We start from the raw sequence: 16,851 nt of genomic DNA, 5'->3' as shown, positions 1-16,851 counted from the left end.
CCCTGCTCATTTCTCTATGTCCAGCAATCACTGATTACATTTATTCTATTCGGTCATTTTTTCCTTCAATCATATTCATCGAGCACTTACTGTGCGCAGAGCACTGGATTAAGCATTTAGGCCCTTCCCGATCAACACATGACTACGTCAGGGCCACCGGAGCGTGATGTTGATACGCAATTTGAAAATATACAACCCTGACTCCAACAGCACAGTTCTTTGGCCAAAGAGTAATAATAAGGATGGTCGGTTGCTCGCTCTGAATTTGAGACGTTACTTGTAAAACCCAATTAAAGAAGTTAAGCTTATGAACCATAATGGAAAATGGAAAATCAACGGAAAGAAAAAAGTAAATAAGAATGATGACATTTAAGTGCATACTTTAGGCCGAGCACTGAGGTAGATGACAAAATAATCGGATTTTCAAAGTCTCCATCCCACATGGAGCTCAGAGTGAAAGTGGGGGGGGGGGGGGGAGAGCAAGTATTTAATCTTCATCATATAGATGAGTAAATTCCTCATTATATAGGTGAGTAAACTGAGACACAGAGAAGCTACGTGACTTGCCCAAGGTCATGCTGCAGGTAAGTGGCAGAGCCAGGATTCAAACCCAGGTCACCTAACTCACAGGCCTGTGCTCTTTTCACTAGGCCACGTCGCTTTTTTTTTAATGGTATTTGTTCAGCATTTCGCACTGTTCTAAGCGCTGGGGTAGATATAAAGTCCTATTAGGGTGGACACAGTGCCTGTCCTACGTGGGGCTCACAGTCTAAGTAGGAGGGAGTCGGATTTAACCCCCATTTTATAATTGATGAAACTGAGGCACAGAGAAGTGAAGTGACTCGCCCAAGGTCACACAGCAAGCAATTGGCAGAGCCGGGGTTAGAACCCAGGTCCTCTTTCCACTAGGCCACACCGCTTCTACTTGAAATCTCGTCTCCTATTTTCAAAATACTACTTCAGTGTTATAGGTCTATAAAAGATGCCCGATACTAGTCATTTCTATAGTTGAAGGTCAGTGTTGTAAAAAAAAATTATTTGGAAGGAGAATATTTAATGGCCCAAACTTGGAAGTGTAAAAACTTCTTTCTATAGGTGTCCCCGCGTTTCTGGATGTCTCAAAATTGAGAGTGTAATCCTAAATCCGTCCATTCAAACTGGCTCTTTTCTGCTTTTCTGTTTGCATCCCAAACCGCAGGTTTTATAGACTATGTCGGTGAAACCTTTTGTTAAAGATTAATCAACTGTGAAGAGGCAGTTTCATCTTCTGTATAAAGTCAGTGGTTTCTTCTTCAGGGAGAGCTGGAGATTGGAGTCACTGGATCGTGAAGAGTTTCTGCTGCTTCGGGCTAAATCACGATGCTTCTTCGTCGCCGCCGCGCAGGGATGGACAACCAATCAGCGCATTTAGATCTTCCCAAAAACTTAACTTCACGTGGCAGTCACCCCGGGTGTATTCGTTAAGTGCTTACTAGAGAAGCAGCGTGGCTCAGTGGAAAGAGGCCGGGCTTGGGCGTCAGAGGGCGTGGGTTCTAATCCCGCCTCCGCCACTCGTCAGCTGGGTGACTTTGGGTGAGTCACTTCACTTCTCTGGGCCTCAGTTCCCTCATCTGTAAAATGGGGATGAAGACTAGGAGCCCCACGTGGGACAACCTGATCACCTTGGATCTACCCAGCGCATAGAACAGAGCTCGGCACATAGTAAGCGCTTAACAAATACCAAAATTATTATTATTACCAGGTGCCTTTCTAAGCACTGGGGTAGATCTAACTAAGGTAAGGGGGGGACGCAGTTCCCGTCCCACATAGGGCTGACGGCCTTAATCCTCATTTTACAGATGAGGTAACGGAGGCACGGAGAAGCGAAATGACTTGCCCAAGGTCACAGAGCAGACAAGTGGAGGAGACGGGATTAGAACCCAGGTCCTAGTCGGTGCTCTATCCACTAGGACGGGCTGCAGTTGGGTAGCGTTCCCCTTCGAGATATGCTTAAAAATGCCTTTCAGTTTTCCAACAGATATAACAGATAGGTCATTGGTGGGGACCTCCTTATTTCATTCCTGAGGATTTCAGGGGAACAATATAACTCGTCTTAAAACCATGTAAAACCATGTAAGAATAATAATAATAATAATAATGTTGGTATTTGTTAAGCGCTTACTATGTGCCAAGCACTGTTCTAAGCGCTGGGGTAGACATAGGGGAATCAGGTTGTCCCACGTGGGGCTCACAGTCTTAATCCCCATTTTACAGATGAGGGAACTGAGGCCCAGAGAAGTTAAGTGACTCGCCCACAGTCACACAGCCGACAAGTGGCAGAGCTGGGATTCGAACTCACGAGCCCTGACTCCAAAGCCCGCGCTCGTTCCACTGAGCCACGCTGCTTCTCTAATAGCAATGCAATAGCAATAGAATAGCAATGACCACCGAGGAAAACATCTCGTGAAGCAGCGTGGCTCGGTGGCAAGAGCCCCGGCTTGGGAATCAGGAGTCGTGGGTTCTAATCCCACCTCCGTCGCTTGTCTGTTGTGTGCGCTGGGGTGAGTGCAAGCAAATCGGGTTAGACACAGTCGGAACATTGTCGCTCCCACTCCCCGACACATCACCTCGGCGGGTAGAGTCAGGACCACCTGATCGCCCACACTCGGTTCGTTGTGGGCGGGGAACGTGTCTGTTTATTGTTATTTTGTACACTCCCCAGTTTTCGAGCAGTGTTCGGCAGACAGTAAGCGCTCAATAAATACGATTAAAGAATATCACCGTGGTCCTCTTCGAACAACAGCCCTGGCCCACAGCATCTGGGTTACTCGATGGACCTCCAGGCAGAGTTCGTTGTGGGCAGGGAACTTGTCTACCGACTCTCGTTTAATGTCCTCTCCCAAGTGCTTAGAACAGTGCTCTGCACACAGTAAGCGCTCATTCATTCATTCGATCGTATTTATTGAGTGCTTACGGTGTGCAGAGCACTGTACTAAGCGCTTGGAAAGTACAATCTGGCAACAGATAGAGACAATCCCTGCCCAACAACGGGCTCACGGTCTAAACGACGGGCACTCGATACCATGCACTGTTTGATTTTTCAGAAGAAGAGCCCCACTTGGTCATTATCTGGCCCAGATTCATAGACCTGGCTGGGATCTGATCATTGTGATGAGCAAGAGTGACTCCATTTTGTAACCCAGTAACCGTTTAATGAGTGAGCGTCCTCTGACCCCATGAACAACAACAGAAGAGGAGGAATCTGCGGAGGACACTGAGGAGCCGCCGGACCGTCTTGCCGTCCGGCAGAAGAAAGGCTACCGGACCGTACACGAGATAAGCCATCCTGCAAAAACAACCTGTCACAGGGAGGGGGTGGAGTGTGGGGGGAAAGGTAGTCATCCCCGCCCCCCGGCTTTACCCCGTACGGGCTTGAGACTGCAGGCGAGCGAAGTAGCGGGTCAGGACCCGCCGTGACCCCCTCCCAAACAACCTTGGGTGGATAAAAGGGGGAAAGAACCAGTCCGTCGGCTAGACCGCCTCCATCACCGACCAGGTCGGTCGCCGTGAGCTAAGGACCGGACCCCGGAACGGGCGGTACCACCTAAGACGAGGCGGCCGGACAACCGAAACAAAGCGGTCGCCGTTAGCTAAGATCCAGACCCCGGACGGCGGAGGCAGAAGACCCCCCCCGAGACCCAGGCCGGGACTGCTGAGGACCGGCCACCTAAGACTCTAGCCAGGACGACACGCATCGAACTCTTCCGATGTGTGTATCTGTTTGCATTTTCCCCTTTAATTAATCTATTAAGACCTGAATAAAGCTTTCTGCGGTACATAGGGGTGGCTTGGTTTCACCGTGGTCTGACTTGTCACGGAGTGCCTGATGGCTCAGGAGGGGGAGGTGGATCCTCAAAGCCCGAGTCCGCCTTTTCCTCTGCTCCTCCTCCCTTCCCCATCACCCCGACTCCCTCCCTCTGCTTTACCCCACTCCTCGCCCCACTGCACTCGTGTATATTTGTATTTATTATTCTATTTATTTTATTAATGATGTGTCTATATCTCTAATTCTATCTATTTCTTTTGATGCTACCGATGCCTGTCTACTTGTTTTGCTGTCTCCCCCATTCTAGACCGTGAGCCCGTTGTTGGCTAGGAATTGTCTCTATCTGTTGCCGAATTGCACTTTCCAAGGGCTTAGTATAGTGCTCTGCACACAGTAAGCACTCGATAAATACAAATGAACAAATGAACGGATGAATGACCTCTAGTATAAGAGCCTGACTGTGGGAGACGGGCTCATGGCAATCATCAGAATTGGCATCTTTGAAAACGAAAGAGCGATATTCAGAAACTGAGATCTAAATCTATATTTTAATACATAGCTAGAGCTCCATAAACCCCGCTCAGGATGGTACCTGGAGAGTTTGCAGTCCTCTATCAGTCTTGGCTACCAAGAGGGAGACTCAAGCAGAGGCCTTTCCATTTCATTCCTAGCTTGGCCACTGGTTAGCGGGTGGAAGGCCATCTGCTTCGAGTCAAAACTCTCACCCATGCCGGGCAATAGCGGCACGGGAGAGAGTAGAGGGCGGAGACTCGAGTTCACTGCGCGGAATCGAGGCGACGGTAAACCGCTTCCGTATTTTTACCAAGAAAACTCTGTGGATCCACTGTCGGGATGATGGAAGATGGAGGTGAGGCCTTCTGGGAGAGATGTGCCCGCGGAGCCGCTATGGGTCGGAGATGACTCGACGGCGTAAGACAAGAAAGTTCCACAAACTGTCCAATACGTAAAAATAAAACCCCTTTTCTCATTTGGGATCTTCTCCGCCTTCCCAATCTGTATTCCTTCCACGATCTCGTTCCTCTGTCACTTCCATATTGCTCGGAACCTCAGGAGTCCCTAGCCGATTTCCTCCAGAAAGTCCCAAACCCTTTTTCTCTCCGGTACATCACAACCCTCATCCCCATGCCGGTTGGCCATCTGGAATACTCCCGCTGCCTCTCTGCGACTCATTGACCACCTGACTGTTTTCAAATGGTGTCGAAGATGCGTTTCATCTGTGGAGCCGATGGGAGCTCCGGGTCTTCTTGAGGAAGCTGATCTAATGGTCTAAATTGGTCGTTTCCCGGGGCGCCGAACCTGCCCAAACAGCACCGTTCTCTCCTACCTTCCGGCAGGAGCTGACCAGGAGGTGACGTAAGGATTGGGTTTCTACTTCTGGGCTTTAATCTGCCAACTCCCCGAGGATGGGCCCTGCTTCTGTTTATTGCCTTCTGCCTCCCGGGATGAAGGAAGTGGTGGCGGGGCCTGGAAGTCAGGAGGTCGTGAGTTCTAATCCCTCCCTCCTCACATCCGCCAAACTAACTGCCCCCCCCCCCCCGCTTTAAAGCCCTACTGAAAACTCACCTCCTCCAGGAGGCCTTTCCAGACTGAGCCCTCTTTTTCCCTCCGCTCCTCCTCCCCATCGCCCCTACTCCCTCTCTCTGCTCTACCCCCTTCCCTTCCCCCAGAACTTGTGTATATTTATATATATTATTTATTACTCTATTAATGATGTGTCTACATCTATGATTCTATTTATCTATTTTGATGGTACTGATGCCTCCTTGTTTTGTTTTGTTGTCTGTCTCCCCCTTCTAGACCGTGAGCCCGTCGCTGGGCGGGGTTCGTCTCTATCTGCTGCCGAAAAGTACATTCCAAGCGCTTAGTCCAGTGCTCCGCACACATTTGGCGCTCAATAAATAGGACTGAATGAATGAATGAATGAATCCCGTTTCCGCCATTTGTCTGCTGTGTGACCTTGGGGAGACCGACGTTAATATAAATAGATAAATTAAAGAGGTGTACGTAAGCGCTGAGGCGCTGGGAGGGGGGGATGAATAAAGGGAGCAAGTCGGGGCGACGCGGAAGGGAGTGGGAGAAGAGGAAAGGGGGGCTTGGGCAGGGAAGGCCTCTAAGGCCCCTCGCCCGCGGGCAGAACTGCCTCCGACCTACTGCTGCCCTAAATCCCCCTCCAGGCTGTCGGGGAAGTAAGGGAACAGAGGACGACCCGTCACCGTCTCTCTCCAGGGACTCCCAGACGGTGAGGAGAGAGGCAGGAGCTTGGAACCACACGGTCGATATCGGCCAATCTGCAAATCTACCAACAGAAAGAACTGGGCTGCCCACCTTTCCTGACAGACTCATTGGAGGTTGGAAATATCCAGGGAATTAGGAGATACGTCGGTCCAGAATTGTCTTCTGTGGACGTGAATTTCCGTTTCGCTCCATTCAGTCCCGGTCGGTGGCTCTTCAATAAATAGTCATTTATGACCACGAGGAGCCGTGTGGCCCAGGGGATCGAGCCCGGACCTGGGAGTCTGAAGGACCGGGGCTCTAATCCCGGCTCCGCCACTTGTCTGCTGTGGGACCTTGGGCAAGTCACTTCACTTCTCTGGGCCTCGGTTACCTCATCTGTAAAATGGGGATTAAGATCGTGAGCCCCATTTGGGACATGTACTGCAGCGTGGCTTAGTGGAAAGAGCAGAGGCTTGGGAGTCAGAGACTGTGGGTTCGAATCCGGGCTCAGCCACTTGTCAGCTGGGTGACCTTGGGCAAGCGACTTCACTTCGCTGTGCCTTCGTTACCTCATCTGTAAAATGGGGACTAAGAATGTGAGCCCCACGTGGGACAAACTGATAATCTTGTATCTATCCCAGCGGTTAGATCAGTGTTTGGCACATAGTGGGCATTTAACAAATACCATTATCATTATTATTATTATTATTATTATTATTAACCTGATTAGTCCTCCAGCACTTGGTACAGTGCCTGACACAAAGTAGGCACTTAACAATGACTGTAAAAAAAAAAAGATAATGAAGCTGACAACCAAGGACCTGGGTTCTAATCCTGACTCTGCCACTTATCTGCTCTGTGATCTTGGGTAAGTCACTTCACTTCTCTGTGCCTCAGTTACCTCATCTGTAAAATGGGGAATAAGAGAGTGAGCCCCATGTGGGACATGGGCTGTGTGCAACCTGATAACTTTTTATCTATCCCAGCGCTTAGAACAGTGCCTAGAACATAGTAAGTGCTTAACAAAAACCATGATATATATATCATGGTATATATCATATATATATATATATATATATACATATAGTCACTGTATAATGTTGGTATTTATTAAGCGCTTACTATGTGCCGAGCACTGTTCTAAGCACTGGGGTAGACACAGGGGAATCAGGATGTCCCACGTGGGGCTCACAGTCTTAATCCCCATTTTACAGATGAGGTAACTGAGGCACAGAGAAGTTAAGTGACTTGCCCACAGTCACACAGCTGACAAGTGGCAGAGCTGGGATTCGAACTCATGACCTCTGACTCCAAAGCCCATGCTCTTTCCACTGAGCCACGCTGCTTCTCTATATGTATATACATTCATTCACTGGAAATACTTAAAGTAATATTCCATCAGAAAACATCTTACAAAAATAAACACATTGATTTCGGAGGAAAATCAAATGAGATTACGAATTCTTCCTGCCAAGCCCCTTTTAGTACATATTTTGCTTTTTTGGAAAATACCAGCTGCCTAGCTGACATCAAATTATGCAGTATCTTAATATTGGCAGGCGTCATTGGCGAAAGAAATGAGCCCTACAGGCCTAGCAGTTAAATATAAGTAGGAAAACATTTCTGCTTATGTTTTCCATATGGAGGAATCCTAACATCGTTTAAAGCCAGCCTTTAAAAAAGAAAACAAACTGAAAGAATATACTATATACGTGGGTCAAATTTCCCCCAAATTGACCTCTGATCCAGGGAATCATCTAGGTTTGGTGGTTCAAACTCGAACATCTTAATTATTTTCATTAAATGGGGACATTTTTTCTCAAAAAAAAATGCAAAAATGAATATTATAAATGTTTACAGTTCAAAAGTAGGCCAAAGTATTGATGCCATCTAGTGGAAATTTACTAGATAACTCGACTGTACGAGGCTTGATTCTCCTCAAGTTTGAAGGCCCTGTGGGAAACGTTCTGTTAATCCACCCAATTCCGCATTCCGGTACTACTTATGATATGTTTTCGCCCATGAGCCCATGTCCCCGAGCTTACATATCTGCAAAACTACAAAAAGATCGGACTCAACGTTTTTAAGTGACTCCTGATGACAGAGCAAATTCGTGTCACTGTTCGCCCAGGGTAGCAAACTCCCGTAGCCTGTAGGAATTTTTTTTAGAAAAGATTGGCACAGTTTTTTTCATTTGCACCAAAAAGTGTTTCCTCAGTATTAACCGCTAGAACTAAGTATGGATGGGTGCCCCACAGCTCTCCATAAATGTGAATTGTACCTCCCAAGTGCTTAGTAGAGTGCTCTGCACACAGTAAGAGCTCAATAAATACGATTTGAATGATTGAATGAATGAGTCAGTCAGTCAGACAATTGTATTTATTGAGCGCTTACTGTACTAAGGTTTGGGAAAGTACAGTATAACAGGCACTTTCCCTGCCTACAAAGATCTTACAGTCTAGAGGGGATGGACGGACAGATCCCTCCGAAGGTCTACAGCAGCTAGCAAAGCAGCCAATCACTTCCCGGCCTGGCACCAATCTGCCAAACGTGCAACAGTGCCCCTTTTTTAGAGTATTCCTTAAGCACTTACTATGTGCCAGGTACTTTAATAAGCACTGGGTGAGGGGGGGATCCAAGCTAACCACCCTGGACACAGTCCCTGTCCCACACGGGGCTCACCGTCTTACTCCCCATTTTACAGATGAGGGAAACGAGGTCCAGAGAAGTGAAGCGTCTTGCCCGAGGTCACCCAGCGGACACGTGGCGGAGTCGGCATTAGAACCCGGGTCCTCTGGTTCCCAGGCCTGGGCTCTGGCCATCAGGCCTCGCTGCTTCTCACCTTTTAGGCGTCTTAATGCACAAGGTCTGTCTTGACTGGCCACCCTGACCTGCCATTTGCTAACTCTACCCTTGACCGAGGACTCGGCAGATCTGCTCTGGAATGGGGCTCGGCAACAAACCCGACTCCCCTCCACGATAGTACGATTTGCCATCGAACGACATTCTTTTTTTTCTCCCGCGGGCCTTTTCTCCCCGGCTTCGCTCGGTTTCGCTCCGAGTAACCTGCCTTGTCCTCCTGATCGTTAATCGCCTTATTTGAACGCACGGCTCTAATCGGCAGGATCCTATCTGAAGCCTCGCTCGGTCATCGCTCTTCCTTAAGACTCCCCATCTCCTCCTTCCGAACCCTCTTCCTTGATTACACACTAAAGTGTCTTAATTGCATAATAATGCCACATTCTCTAATGCTTCAAAGCAGGGGTTCTCGCGCTCTCAATGCGACTCTCTCTTTTTAGACATTTCAACTTTTAAAACAGATCCTCTGGCTAGAAATTTGAAGAGTCTGAGAAGATACTTTCTTTGTGAAAAACACGCCTGTGAGGAATATGCTACGAAAAAGGGCTCTGGCAGGGTGAAACCCACATAGACACACACGCACAGGGGCAAACCCACTTACCCTGACCCTAGTAGACTCATACCGACAGACGGACACTGACATGCTCTCAGTACAAGCGCTCAGTACAGTGCTTTGCATGCAGTAAGCGCTCGATAGATGCAACTGAATGGACGAATGAATGAAAAGTGGGAGGGGGTTCGGGGAGGAAGGAGCATAGTCAATCAATCCCTGGGATGTATCCAGCACTTAGTGTGCCGAGCACCGTAGTAAGCACTATATCAATCAATCAAAGGTATTTATTGAGCGCTTAATGTGTGCAGAGCACCATCCTAAGCGCTTGGGAGAGCACAACGGAACAAGATTACAATCTGGAGGAGGAGCTATAGAGAGCAAATTCTTTATGAGTGGGGATCGTTTCTTCCAACTCTGTTGTAATTTACTTTCTCAAGCGCCTAGGAAAGTGCTCTGCACACCGGAAGCACTCAAAAATATCACTGATCGACTGATTGATCCATTGGGAGGATCCAACACGATCTGTAGACCGGATTTGTGCCCCGTCTTGCTACTCCATCTAATGGAGCAGATGAAGACGTGGACGTGTGCCATGTAGTAATGATAATAATAGTCATAATTCTGGTATTTGTTAAGCGCTTACTACGTGTCAGGCACCGTACTAAGCGCGGGGGTGGATACAGGCAAATCGGGTTGGATACAGTCCCTGTCCCACATGCAGCTCACCGTCTTCATCCCCATTTTCCAGATGAGGAAATTGAAGCCCAGAGAAGTGAAGTGACTTGCCCAGAGTCATGCAGCGAACAAGTGGTGGAGTGAGGATTAGAACCCAGGACCTTGTGACTCCCAGACCCAGGCTTTATCCACTAGGTCAAGCTGCTTCCCAAGCCCTGGTTTCTTTATAGTATAGATTAAGCCTGAAGCTTTATTATTTATTTATTATTTAGTGAAGCAGCATGGCTCCGTGGCAAGAGCCCGGGCTTGAGAGTGAGAGGTCATGGGTTCTAATCCCGGCCCCGCCGCCTGTCAGCTGGGTGACTTTGGGCAAGTCACTTAACTTCTCTGGGCCTCAGTTGCTTTTAAAATGGGGATTAAAACTGTGAGCCCCACGTGAGACAACCTGATCACCTTGTATCCCCCCCAGCGCTTAGAACAGTGCTTTGCACATAGTAAGCGCTTAACAAATGCCATCATTATTATTATTCTTATTCATTCCCTTCTAACTAAAATGGCAGTTCTGAGCCTCCACTCCAAAACTCGGAGCCTCTGCGGTAATAATCTGTGGAAGAAACAGATTGTCATTTTCCCATTTTTAAAAAGTTGATGTGAAGGAAATGAAATAATATAAATGATTTAAGTCATCTGGCAACAGAGCAAATGCTCGGCTGTCTAGACAACTGCCGTTCGCTTCCACAATTTGACCTGAAAATTAGGAACCACCCGGCAGTTTCAAAGAAAGCGATGTCATTGGCACGTGGTAATCTTACTTACGAAAGAAGCTATGCAATGTCCCAGGGTCTATCGTCTGCAATCTTACGGTACTCATGCATGCCGTATCAATTTTTTTCTTTCCAAAACCACGATAAAGAGATTATACATACTATAAACAAAGAGGTGCATAGCGATAGTTCCAAAGAAAAGAGAGGGAAATAAAGTGTCCATTGGCTATTAAGTATTTATTAAAGTCCCACATGGTACCTACCTATGTAAACAGACTTGTCTATGGCAAAGAATCGACAGAATCTCTGCCCTCAAGAAACCAACAGTCTACAGTCTACAGAGGAAGACAAGAATTAAGCATAGTCTAGATTGTCCATTCCTTGTGGGCAGGAAACCTGTCTACTATCTATTGGAGCTCAGTAGCTCAGTGGTCTGCACACAGTAAGCACTCCATCAGTATGACTGATGGATCAGCGGAAAATTCAATAATTTTCCAAAGTCAAGATGTCTCGTTTGTCTGTTTTTAGCCTCTTTTTCCTCATTCCACCTCTGTCCACTTCTGGCACTTGGTCTTTCTTGCCTTGTCGCCCTTCCTCCCCTACCCCGGTCTCCTCCTCTCTCTGTCCCATTTTGAGTTCCCAAAATTTGGTCCCCTTATCTTAACTGCTGCCCCATTTTTTTCCGTCATTCAAAACGTTTGGGTCCATTAACGGCTTGATCGACAAAACTAAGACCATGGAAGCTGGGAGCTTTCCTGAGCCTCGTGGGAAATGTGGACTCTGGCCATCATGGCGGCCTGCTGTCTTCCATGATGATGCTGTCTCGTTTTTGTTTTGTTCTGTTTTGCTTTGCTGTCTGTCTCCCCCGTTTAGACTGTGAGCCCATCGTTGGGCAGGAATTATCTCTATCTGTTGCTGAAGTGCATATTCCAAGTGCTTAGTACAGTGCTCTGCACATAGTAAGCACTCAATAAATACTACTGAATGAATGAATGAATGAATGATGATTCCTCTTGACTCTTTCTGGGTTTTTTCCTCTTCTTCCTACCTCTTCCCCGCCCCCCCATTCCAGTGTTTCCTCTTCTTGAAATGGATCGTCTGTTCTCCCATTATTTTCCTCCTTCCTGGTTCTGTTTTTCCCCTCCCTCTCTTTTCTGCCTTGCGGCTGAGAGAGCAGGAAGTTTACGAAACCCACCACCGGTATACGTACATTAAAATATGGGTTCAAAGTAAAAGTCAGGCTGGGAAAATACAGTTTCTGAACAGCATTGCTCAATTATACTTTTGTTACTAATGGAATAAATGGCAAGGATACAAAAAAGGCTTGGGGTCATGTACTGAATGAAACATCATGACTTTATGAAGATGATAATCTTGAATTTTTTTTTAAAATGGGGATTTTGTTTTTCTGGTATTTGTTCAGCACTGACTATGTGCGGGCACTGTAGTAAGCCCTGGGGTAGATACAGGCTAATCAGCCTGGACTTCGTGGGGCTCACGGTCTTCATCCCTGTTTTACAGATGAGGGAACTGAGGCCCAGAGGAGTGAAATGACTGGTCCCAGGTCACACAGGAGACAAGTGGAGGAGCTGGAGTTCGAATCCAGGTCCTTCTGACTCGTGAGCCCGCGTTTTCTCCACTATGTCTCGCCACTTCTACCTTTATCTCTCTGCCTCGGACTTACAGTCTCTATCAGTAAGAGGTTTACGGAAGAACGAGTAAAGGCGTCCAAGTTTCCCTAGACAGTTCAGACTTGGGAAACGTTCTCAGTTTTCATTCATTCATTCATTCATTCAATAGTATTTATTGAGCGCTTACTATGTGCAGAGCACTGTACTAAGCGCTTGGAATGTACAAATCGGCAAAAGATAGAGACAGCCCCTGCCCATTGACGGGCTTACGGTCTAATCGGGGGAGACAGACAACAAAAACAATAGCAATAAATGGCATCAAGGGGATGAACATCTCATTAAAACAATAGCAATAAATAGAATCAAGGTGACGTACATCTCATTAACAAAATAAATAGGGTAATGAAAATATATACAATTGAGCGGTCGAGCACGGTGCTGAGGGCAGGGAAAGGGAGAGGGGGAGGAGAAGAGGGAAAGGGGGGAGAAGAGGGCTTAGCCGAGGGGAGGTGAAGGGGAGGTAAAGGGGGAGCAGAGGGAGCAGAGGGAAAAGGGGAAGCTCAGTTTTCTCATCCTTTTAAGGGCGTTCAAACCAAAGTCAAAAATCTCAAATAAATCCGACGCCCGCATTAAAATATACTTTCGGATAATGCTGAGAGGATAATCAGAAGCTTGTTTTAACCCTTCCCATTGGAATTTGATATACAAGCCTATTATGAATAGATCCTTCGGCGCTAAGGAAATTGCTCGTATTTATCTTCTAAGAGGTTTATTGCTCGGCAAAGGACATCGGAAGGAAAATTCGGCGATCTCAAATGAAACCCTGTACCCCTGCAGTCGTTTTCAAAGGAGAGCCAGAGAAAGGATCAAATGCGAGGGCAAATATTCCATAAACAAGGGATCGTGTTTTCTTTCGCAAGGGCTACCCCTTTCATTTCCGTCCCTAAAAATCTCCAAAACTCAGCGTTTCAATAGAACTGGAAAGCACTGCTTAAACACTAAGAAAGAGCCCAAGTGGCTTTACCTTCTTTTCTTCTCGCAAAGCTATTACTTCATAATACCGGGGGAGGAAAGGGCCACCTTTCGTCTTCTCTTCCTTCTTGATGTTGACGTTCTCGTAATGCACGGTACCTTCCCTTCAAAAAATTAAAGGGAAAACACGTTGGTTTTCAGTGTGAATCGCGCCTTAATAATCAGACTACTCTATTTCCCGCTGCTGTAGTAGAAGCGACTTCTCACTAGAGAAATTTCATCAAACAGTGGCATTTATTGAGCACTTACACTATGCAGAGCAGTGTGTTAAGCGTTTGGGAAAGTACAACACGATAGAGTTGATCGCTCCCCCAGGGAGCTCAGAGGCTGCAGGGGGAGAAAGGCATTAATCCATCAATCGATCGGTAGGATTTACGGGGCGCTTACCGTGGGCAGAACACTGTATTAAGCGCTTGGGAGAGAATGTCACAACGTTTAAAGGGGCACAGTCCCTGCCCTCAACGAGCTTAGAGTCTAGAGGGGGAGACAGACATGAATAAAAATAAATTATAGAAATGTTCACAAGTGCTGTGGGGCTGAGGGTGTGGGGTGAATAAAAGGAACAAGTCAAGGAGACGCAGAAGCACGTAGTACAGTGTTTTGCACATAGTAAGGGGAAGGAAGGAAGGAAGGAAGGAAGGAAGGAAGGAAGGAAGGAAGGAAGGAAGGAAGGAAGGAAGGAAGGAAGGAAGGAAGGAAGGAAGGAAGGAAGGAAGGAAGGAAGGAAGGAAGGAAGGAAGGAAGGAAGGAAGGAAGGAAGGAAGGAAGGAAGGAAGGAAGGAAGGAAGGGGAGAAGAGGAAAGGAAAGGAGGGCTACAATCAGTTACACATTAGGGAACCGGTAGAGGAAATTAAATATGATTTTAAATCATTCTGAAAACTAATGACGCTCCCTAGTGATGTCATTCCCCTCCTTCTAGGCTGTAAGCATGTTGCAGGCAGGGAATGTGCCCGTTTGTTGCTATAGTGAACTCTCCCAGGCGCTTAGTACAGTGCACACATTAAATGCTCAGTAAACACAACTGACTGACTAATGCTGGCCTCATCTTTTCAGATTCAAAAATAAGAACGTGATCACAGATAATAATAAGATGGTATTTGTTAAGCCCTTATTATGGGCCAAGCACTGTTCGAAACACTGAGGTAGATACAGGGTTATCGGTTCAGACACAGTCCCTGTCCCACGTGGGGCTCACAGTCTTAATCCCAGTTTTACAGAAGAGAGAACTGAGGCCCAGAGAAGTGAAGTGACTGGCCCAAGGTCACATGGCCGGCGAGTGACGGAGGTCCTTCTGGCTCCCAGGCCCGTGATCTATCCACTAGGTGAAGAGAGAGAAGCAGCGTGGCTCAGTGGAAAGAGCCCGGGCTTGGGAGTCAGAGGTCGTGGGTTCTAATCCCGCCTCCACCACTTGTCAGCTGTTTGACTTTGGGCAAGCCACTTCACTTCTCTCTGTCTCAGTTCCCTCCTCTGTAAGATGGGGATGAAGACTGTGAGCCCCACGGGGGGATAACCTGATCACCTTGTATCTCCCCCAGCGCTTAGAACAGTGCTTGGCACACAGTAAGAGCTTAACAAATGCCATCTTTATTATTATTATTATTATCTGGTCCCACCCTCCAGGAGTTTACCATCTAACAGTAAGACCAAGAGGATAAAGAGCCAGCAGCTGAAATTACCACTGGTTAAGACTCTGCTCCTCAGCTTTGTCAATGAGGCAGTCCTCCACACAAGCATTAAAATTCAAAATTACACCTTCCACCGTTTCCAAAACTACCACTGAAAGCAAAGTATGCTGTTAACAGACCACAGAAAAAGAAGATATAATTTTAGAGCATTTGCTGAGTGCTCCCTACATGCAGAGCACTGTACTAAGTGCTTGGGAGAGCACGTGCATTTCCCTGTCCAGTTTTATCCTCTCCTGAGTCCTTGATACCACTGATACCATTGATTGATTGGCTGTCAGTGTCTAGTGTACTCATAGTCCGACTGAAATTCATTCATTCAAATCGTATCTATTGAACGCTTATTGTGTGAAGAACACTGCACTAAGCCCTTGGAAAGTCCAATTCGGCAACAAATAGAGACAATCCCTACCCAACAACGGGCTGACAGTCTAGAATGTGCTGGATTAACGAACGCCTCCTTCTGAAATCTAATAATGATAATGATGATGGTATCTGTTAGGGGTTTACTATGTTCCAGGCACTCTTCTAAGCGCTAGGCTGGATATGAGCAAATCAGGTTGGACACAGGCCCTGTCCCACGTGGGGCTCACAGTCTCTAACCTCATTTTATAGATGAAGCAACCGAGACCCAGAGAAGTGGACTACCTTGCCCAAGGTCACACAGCAGACAAGTGGCAGAGCCGGGATTGGAACCCAGGACCTTCTGCCTCTCAGACCCGGGCTCTAATCACTAAGCCACAAGCCACCCGAAGGACTTTTGGGGCCGCAACCTTGTCTCCGAACCATAGCCCCACACACGGGCTTGGAAGGGAGACACAGAATTCCACCCCCTTGAGGACGTTGTGCAGTGGCGTGAGGGGTGTCTTCTTTCTTTTACGGTATTTGTTAAGTGTCTGCTATATGCCAGGCCCTGTACTAAGAGCTGGGGTGGACCCAAACCAATCAGGTTGGACACAGCCCACCTCTCACATGGGGCTCAGAGACTTAATCCCCATTCTAGAGATCAGGTGACTGAGGTCCGGAGAAGTGAAATGACTGGGCCAAGGTCACACAGCAGACAGATGACAGAGTCGGGGTCAGAACCTCCTCTGCATCTCTGCTACAACCTGGCTTCTCCTATCCCTGCCCTCACTTCTTCGGCGAAAGACTAGGACTAGGGATACGAAGGACAGTTAAAAATTATAAACATTCTGAATATTCTCTTTAGTGATGCACTGTCGTGGGTAGTATTGCGGAAACGCCTTACTGTACTCCACAGAAGACGCTTCTGCAAATCTATCTTCACAGTGCAACATCAAAGAGAATATTTCGAAGTAGCTACGCTAATTTCAACAACGCGCCCACCGGCAAGGGAGAGTTTTAGTCTGTGTTCTGTTTGATTCGGAGAATATTTTTTGGAGTAGAATTGTTAAATAAGAAAAATCACTCAATACCATCCGCTGGTTCAGGCCAAGTTTCCCCTCTCCTCAAGAACCTCCAGGGGTTGCCCAACCACCTCCGCAGCAAACACAAACTCCTCACCCTTGGCTTTAAAGCCGTCCATCCCCTGGCCCCCTCCTACCTCACCTCCCTCCTCTCCTTCCCCAGCCCAGCCCGCACACTCCGCTCCTC

At 47.4% G+C, this 16,851-nt stretch overlaps 1 protein-coding gene across 4 annotated transcripts in view; it reads right to left on the bottom strand.

The window, feature by feature from the left end:
• The window catches only part of STPG2 (sperm tail PG-rich repeat containing 2), a 419,016-nt gene that overhangs the window by 377,395 nt on the left and 24,770 nt on the right, over positions 1–16,851 (bottom strand). For all 4 annotated transcript variants that reach the window (XM_039913717.1, XM_029076955.2, XM_007668299.4 and 1 more), the window contains one exon: positions 13,547–13,658. In XM_039913717.1, the coding sequence (XP_039769651.1) occupies positions 13,547–13,658 (112 nt within the window). The remainder of the gene's footprint in view (positions 1–13,546; positions 13,659–16,851) is intronic.

This window comes from Ornithorhynchus anatinus, chromosome 12 (genome assembly GCF_004115215.2).
Source record: "Ornithorhynchus anatinus isolate Pmale09 chromosome 12, mOrnAna1.pri.v4, whole genome shotgun sequence".
Classification (NCBI taxonomy): Eukaryota; Metazoa; Chordata; class Mammalia; order Monotremata; family Ornithorhynchidae; genus Ornithorhynchus; species Ornithorhynchus anatinus.
Note: the sequence above shows the minus strand (reverse complement) of the source record. Positions and strands in the feature narration are given on the sequence as shown.